The sequence below is a fragment of the Amia ocellicauda genome, chromosome 7 (assembly GCF_036373705.1).
Source record: "Amia ocellicauda isolate fAmiCal2 chromosome 7, fAmiCal2.hap1, whole genome shotgun sequence".
Classification (NCBI taxonomy): domain Eukaryota; kingdom Metazoa; phylum Chordata; class Actinopteri; order Amiiformes; family Amiidae; genus Amia; species Amia ocellicauda.
The window spans coordinates 14,297,403-14,305,200 of record NC_089856.1 but is presented as its reverse complement, the minus strand read 5'-3'; the positions used below and the strand labels follow the sequence as shown (position 1 = coordinate 14,305,200).

The 7,798-nt window shown below is 46.3% G+C and overlaps 1 protein-coding gene across 2 annotated transcripts; it reads right to left on the bottom strand.

Moving 5' to 3' along the window:
• Positions 1-483: 483 nt before the first annotated feature.
• On the bottom strand, positions 484-7,084 carry endou (endonuclease, polyU-specific). 2 transcript variants are annotated; one of them, XM_066708618.1, is made up of 9 exons: positions 6,948-7,084; positions 6,191-6,313; positions 5,749-5,868; positions 5,491-5,659; positions 5,049-5,251; positions 4,778-4,891; positions 4,380-4,486; positions 1,145-1,287; positions 484-896 (listed from the first exon to the last, which is right to left on the bottom strand). In XM_066708618.1, the coding sequence occupies exons 1-9, from the start codon at positions 7,003-7,005 to the stop codon at positions 782-784; spliced, it is 1,152 nt and encodes a 383-aa protein (XP_066564715.1). In that variant the 5' UTR covers positions 7,006-7,084; the 3' UTR covers positions 484-781. The 2 variants fall into 2 exon arrangements, with proteins under 2 accessions (XP_066564715.1, XP_066564716.1); XM_066708619.1 differs by lacking the exon at positions 6,191-6,313 and having other exon boundaries at positions 6,948-7,058.
• Between the last annotated feature and the right edge of the window lie 714 nt (positions 7,085-7,798).

Genomic DNA, 7,798 nt, shown 5'->3' with positions numbered 1-7,798 from the left:
AGTGTGTAAAATAAAGTAGATTAGTAGCTCTATTAGCAGGTGTGTACATGTTCATGTTAGTATGTCAGTTAGTATAAGTATATGTAAGTAGGCTTTTATTATTATTATTATTATTATTATTATTATTATTATTATTATTATTATTATTGGTCATACAATGAAAATAGCCCCAAGAGTAATTAAGCATTTTTTCAAAAACCCTCTAATATGCAGTCCAATAAGGCAAAGACACAGTGTATCATAAGGGAACAAGAAATTTCCTATGGGACCATGGGCCCAATATGAGGCAGTGACATTTCTGTCCCCTACAAGACTATAGTGAGGCATAGTGTGGTGAAGCATGGTAAATTAGTGGTTAAGTATTGTTTATCATGGTACAAATATGGTTAAAAAAATGCAGTGTCGTGTAGCATAGTAAAAACGTGGTAATATATGGTCAAAGTTAGTGTGGTGTAGCATGGTATAAACCATCAATTCTTTGTCCAGTGAATTGAACTCTTTATTATTTTTTGTTTGTTTGTTTTTTACATTAACTTAGAGAAAATACTTGCTTATCCGGGCTGGGCAAGAGAGAGAGAGAGAGAAACTGTGAACTGAGAGGGGGAGAGAGAGAGAGAAACTGTGAATTGAGAGGGGGAGAGAGAGAGAGAGAGAGAGGAAGGGTGTGAGGGAGGGATTTTGGGAATGAGTGAGACAGAAAGAGTGTGCATTGAGAGTGTGCTGGGGGAGACAGAGTGTTCAGGGGGAGTCCGACAGAATGCCCAAGGTGCTCAGGGGGTGCTCAAGGCGAGACAGGGTATGCAGAGGCAATGTATTTCTTGCCATCTCCGTAGGTGCTCTTGTCCCAAGTGTAGGTCTGGATGGCCAGTTGCTTCCCGCCCAGACTGAGACGACACCTGGGAGAAAGAGAGAGAGTCATAATAAAGCAACCTTGGAACTGAATTGAGTGGGACAAGGAGAGAGAGATTGGGAGGTACAGTACAGTAAACCATAATACACACCACAGAAAACACAGTCAGACACACACACATACAGACAGATGCACTGATAGGCACAGAGAGATGCACAGACACAGACAGACAGACAGACACACAGACTGGGCAGACAGATAGTCAGATAGGCAGACAGACACACAGATGCTCACTGTTTGCCGGGCCGGGCGATGTAGCACAGAGAGTACAGCGCCAGGTCAAACTCTGGACTGCTGCCAATCAGAGCAGAGCCCACCTGCTTGAAGAAACCATCCCAGTTAAACTGCATCCCCAGGACATCAGGGTACCCTGTCCACTGCAGAGAGAGAGAGAGGTTGATAATGAGTGAGAGTGACAGAGTGATGACAGCGAAAGGGAAAGGATGATACTGATTGTTTGAACAATACTGGCACCTGCTGGCAGAAGGGAGGTATTGCACACAAACAGTGGGGCAGCCGCACTATGGTTGCAACACGGAGTAGCTGGAGAAGCAATGCTTTCTCAATGCCAGCAGGAGCAGGAATTCTAGACCAGTAGCAGCAGTAACAGCATATGCCGAGTTTGACCTCTTTAATTGGGGGACAGGGGTAGGGTTGCCTACGCATGGCGGTGAGGGGGGGCTAGTCGAGGGGGGTGTCGCACACTAATTGTTAAAAAAAAAATAAGAACGTTTCCAATAGATTACAATGCTTAGAATTTCCGAACATCTCCCCCCCCAAAAAAAAAAAACCAAAAAAACGGAAAGGGGTTCAAAGTACATACAAATACCGCAGTGGCAACAACAGGCAATGTTTTACCCCCAGTAGGCTCCCACGCCACCTTTTCCAGGAGAATGAAAGGGGTTCTGAGTTTACAGCTTGTTAGTATAGTTATAGTGTATAGTGTTAAGAGTGTACATTAAATCACAAATATGGTTTACGTTCATTAATTAATTACCGTTCATTTACTTATTTATTTTTAACCTTATTTCACATATTTACCAGCTTCCTTACCTACATTAAACCATTAAAACCATTAAAAAGCACAAAAAAAACATATATATATATATATATAGTACTTTATGAATCATGTCTCCCCGGTGTTACACGTACATACACGCTGTATTAATATATACATACTGTCGTAACCATAATGCAATGTAAATCCTACATAAAATCACGTCAGTTTTGTAACAAGAATGCACATTACCGTAAGACATTTCTACATGGACAGTTAATAACCTGATCAAAATAAAATGTGAGGGGGCACAATAATCCAACAGAGGAGGCATTACCCCATTTTGCCCCCACCCCCAGCGCCGGGCCTGATCTTGATACCCTTACATTTTTTACAAACCGACATGGCTAAATCAGACATATCAATAATGTGTTCATGTCAAAGAAGGTGTATCACGTTCAGTCATTTTAATGCAGGAGTTGGTTTCAGTTTCCTGCTAATCACTGATATCGTGAAACACATTTTCTTGAAAACTTCAATAGGTACCTTGTCTGTAAATTGTAAGTACGTTTAATACTTATAAAGACTACAGTTTATTTTGTTCTCGCTGTGAAGATACGCGGATCAAGCATCTTGTTTTAATGAAGGGGCTTAAACGCCATGCATTGTTATCCATGTTATTGTTATCGCCGGTTTCAATTCACCAGCACCGAAAACAGTTTGAAATCAATGCAATTACGGGGTTATTTTGAAGTATCAACAACTGAGGGATGTTATGCGTCTTGTTTATACAATGAACACCTTTCTGACGTCTTACCTGATTTTAAGTGATATCTATCGGTTTGTAAAAGTGTGAAGGTTTGACGCACCCCCTGTTGAAGAGCACGTACGGCACAGCACGCCGCGGCTCAGGACGAGTTCATTCACTTGGCGATTTGTTTTGTTTTAGGCTATAAACACGTTGTATGTTGTTTTTTTGGTATTTTATTATTTCATTGTTAAGATCACAGAACCAGCTAGGATGCACAGGATGCACTATTTGTTATGTACGTGGATGTGTCTTAAATTGAGATAGGATAACTTATTACTGCAAATACAAACTATCGATAACAACACCGTCATAACCGCCCCGCGTTTCGTAGCACTTCTACAACCTGAAGTCTAGCGACGCCCTGCGTTGCCCCATAGGCACACCTTGTTAGCACTTGAATATTTGTTCCATCTTCTTTCTTTTCAATTGCAGCACTTCCACGAGTTCAATCCCTGCTCACACACAGTGTTGCCACACGGCCGCAGTTGCAGAGCTGTGTGTTACGGGTTGTTGTACAATGGCGCCGAATCAGCCGCTCTTTGGCGAGAGAGCGTAAGTAAAATCAATGGTGCACAAAAACTACACACGGGCCCCTTCGGATCCCCTTACACTTGTACACTTGAATGTAAATTATTGTAGCGACTCAGGACTCGAGCCCTGTTCTCTCTCGACATCGCTGCAGTATGTAGACGTAATCAGTCATCTGTGACTCTTTAAAAAAGTATCGGTAATCAGAATACTCGTCTGACAGGAGCAACGTAACGGAAATACAAGTAATGTGATTACGTAACGCCGCTACTTGTATTCCGTTACTCCTCAACCCTGAAAATACACTGAAACCAGTTGGACTGAGGGGCGGAAGCATAGTGGGGCTCTGGTATGCTTTGGCTCTCACATTAGGAATCGCGGTTGCACAAAATGTAATAATTTATGTTTAATCTTAATTGTAAACTAATTAAAATAAATTAATAAACGTATCCATTTTGGGGGGTAAAGCCCCCTCGTGCCCCCCCAAACTCTGCCCATGAGTAACAGTAGCATTAGTATGGGAGTAGTAGCAGTAGGAATAGTAACAGCAGCAGAAGTATGACATATGTAGTGCTTAAGTTGTAATTCAGAAGGTGCCGGAACGCAAAGCATATATGAGAGCGGAGGGGTGACGAGGCAGGCGCAGGTCCCAGAACGAATGAAAACACAGAACAGTGCTGAAAACAACGTGACAACCGGGGGGGTCAGCGCAGAATGTGAAAGCGCGGGGGGCGACGGTCAAAAAACTGCGAGAGCAGGGGGGTTTGACGGTCAAAAGCTATGAGGGGGGTGGGGGGAGCGACAGTCAAAAAACTGTGAAATCGGGGGGTGGGGGGGGGGGTGTTTGACAGTCATAAAAAACTTAGGGAGCGGGTTTTTTTCCACGTTAGGTACCAGATCGGCACAAATAGGTACCGGAACACAAGCATTCAAAACCCGAGAGGTCCCACAGGATCCGGCACAAATTAAGCACTGCATATGGCAGTAGTAGCAGCAGTAATGGCAGCAGTAGTATGGGAGTAGTAGTAGCAGTAGTAGCGGCAGTGGTAGCAGCAATAGTATGACAGTAGTAGTGGCAGTAGCAGCAGTATTAGTATGGCAATAGTAGCAGCAGTAGTAGTTAATGTGCTTACAGGCCCATCGAAGTTGTGGCTGTAGTAGTTCATCAGTCCCTGCTTCTCCAGGAGGTAAAACTGGATCCAGTTGTGGAAGCCAGACACCTTACTGCCCTTAATCTCCCCTGCAGGCAGGCAGGCAGGCAGACAGGCAGACAGACAGACAGACAGACACAGAGATGAATGAACACACAGACAGAGACAGAAACTGATAGAAGAAACAGGTAGGCAGACAGTGAAAGACAGACAAACAGAGAGAGGAAGATAGAGAGAGACAGGCAGAAACAGGTAGACGGACACAGAGACAGAGAGTAGACAGGGAGAAACTGAGATGGACAGACACACAGGGAGAGACAGGTAAACAAGGACAAAATTGAGGCAGACAGATAGACAGAGAGACAAACCGATACACAGACCTGCAAAGACGTGCTCGAACCCGCTGGAGTCGAGCTGGCCGCTGCTGCGGGAGTACAGGCCAAACCACATCATTTGCAGGTCCTGCAGGAACTCTGCTTCTGAGCTGTACCACTCTGCGGACATGCAAGATGCTGTCACGATCAAACACGCGCGGTCACTCACACACAATACATTATCACGCACAAAGACATGCAACACACCATCATGCGCAAACACTTGCAGAAACACATAACACAGTGTCACACATGCAGTCAAAACAGAGAGGCGCACTTTTGCTGTTTAGGAAGTTGTACAGCTTTTGTCCCACGGCTGTGTGGCTGATGGCCGCCTGCAGGAAGGTGACCTGCTCTTGCAGCTGGACGGGACTGAAGGCCTCAGACACGCCTGTTTTCCGATGATAATTGTCCAGCAAAGCAGCAAAGGAGGAGAAGGTGGGGCGAGAGAACAGGGCCTTGTCAACATAGCTGAACAACCTGAGAGAGGAGAGAGGGATGGAGGGGGAGAAGTAAAAAGGGTGTGAGGAAGAGGAGATGATAAATAGGGGAGAGCGAGGGGAGGGATTAGCGGTAGAGGTAGAGAGACAGATTTAGAAGAAAGGCAGTGAAAGACAGAAGAGAGGGATAGAGAGAAAGAGAAACAGGTGGGAGAGCAAGCAGTACAAAGATACAGGGATGAGAGGGAAGGAAAATAGAGGAAGAAGGGCAGTCCTCACGGCCTGGGGGACAGATCCTGCTGGGTGGCGGTCTCGGAGTTTGGGATGAGGGTCTGGGGGGAGATGGTCAGCTGGGAGGGGGATGCCTTGTTCTCATCCACTGAGAAAAGCAGCTCAGACACAGACAGCAGCTCACTGTCAGAGATGGGCAGAGTGGAGCCTGATCCCCCTGAGAGAGGGAGAGGGAGAGAGAGATTAACGGCCAAACCAGTGTGCAGAGATGGGGTGAGTATACTGGTGTACTGGAAGGAGCCTCACCCCCACACAGGGAGCTATAGTCGCTGCAGCAGTTGTTGTACTGGGGGCACTTGGAGTTGCAGTGGCAGCTGTTCTGGGCATTGTATGTTTCCCCACAGCGCCCCTTGCAGGACGTCACGGCTGGACAGACACAGAGAGAGAGAGAGAGAGAGAGAGAGATGTCACACACAGATACACACACACAGACATAGGCACAGACAGTACCCCACATAGCAACTCAGACACACAGATTCACACAGACACACACACAGGTAAACAGACTCACACAGAGAAACACAGCAGACACACAGATTCACACAGAGACACACAGTGACAAACAGACACACTCATCTCCACAGACAGGTAAAACAAAGACAGACAGACAAGGAGCCACTGCCTGCTAAGACAGAAAATAATTTAGACAGACAGAGAGAGGGCAGGGGTCGGGGGACATGTCTCTCACTGGTGCAGATGCTGTGGTAGTCATGGCAGCAGTCGCCGAAGCGCTGGCAGGATGGGTTGCACTGGCAAGAGTAGGCGCTGTCTGTGCCATAGCCACAACGGCCCGCACAGGAGTCCAGAGAGTCTGAGGGGACAGCACCATACTGACACACCACTGACACACTGCACCATACTAACACACCAATTACACAAAGCGCTGTACTGACACATCACTGACAAACTGCACCAGACTGACACACTACTAACACACTGCACCATACTGACATACCACAGACACACTGCCCCATCCTAACACACCACACAGCACTGACAGATTGCACAGTACTGATACACTGCATTGTATTGACACTACACAGCCTTATTATAATGCATTACATTGTTGACACACTTCACTGCACTACTGTACTAATTAACTACTCTACTACTGACACACTGCACTGCTGCTCATTAGTTCACTGGGGACACTGACCTTAGCCCACACCAAAAAATATAACCCTGATTTTCTCCTTTTAACATAAATTCAGAGCAAAGTTTTCCTAAAAATACTCCAAAAACAACATAAACATGACTGTAAGACCATTTCTGCTTGCACCTGTATCCCTAATCAAAACTGATTTGTGTGTTTATCATCAATTTACAAGGGATACCAGTCAGTCCAACACATGAAACTGAGAGACACTATTGAGGTGAAACCCAGAGAGGTGATGAGATGGTCATTGCCCTACTGCCCAGCCCACCCTGCCCAGCACTGTACTTACTGCTCCGCCCCTGAGCCAGGGGAGAGAGGCTGAGCGCGAGGAACAGGATCACCTTCATGGCAGAACAAGCCGGACCAAGTCTTTACACATCTTGAACACGCACCCACTTTTATAAGGGCAGTCCGTGACCAATCACAGGACTCGGAACACTGCTTCATGCAATTGATGTGCTCTGGAACGCTGCCCCCATCGGGAGGAGCCCCGTCCAATCAGGTGTCTGGAACTCTGTGGTCTGGAGAGGCAGGTCGTGGCCAGGAGGGGAAGATTAGATTAGATGCTGCACAGACAGGCGGACCAGCAGGCGGGCAGGGCGAGCGTCTGTCAGTTAATTACTGGGGTTTGTGCGTCTGAGAGGCCTGTGCCCTGACTCCACCACAGTGACGGATGTGGAAGGGAGTGGGACTGACTGTGTAAATCACAGACTGTGTGCTTTGCACTGTGGTAAACAACAATGGTGGGAGAGAAGGGAGGAAAGAAAGAAAGAAAGACAAATGCAAGGCCTGTGTGTGTGCATGTGTGTGCATGTCAGTGTCCATGTCAATGTACAAGTGCAAGCCTGTCACCATGCCCGTTCGCTTGTGGGCATCTTCTAAAGTTGTTCCCCCCGCCTCATCTTTTTCAGGATTACGTCAAAGAATAATAATAAGACATTTTAAAAATTAAATTAAAAACATCAGAAAAATAAATCTCTCTCTCAATCTCCCTCTCAGTGGCACAGAGCCAGTGCTGTTGTTAATGAGTAACACGGATGCTGTGAAATTTGCAGCTGCAATCTGAACCTTCTAATAATAATCGCAGTGAGTGAGGTGAGGGGCTCAGGGACAGGCGGACCTGCCCCAGGGCAGAAGGGG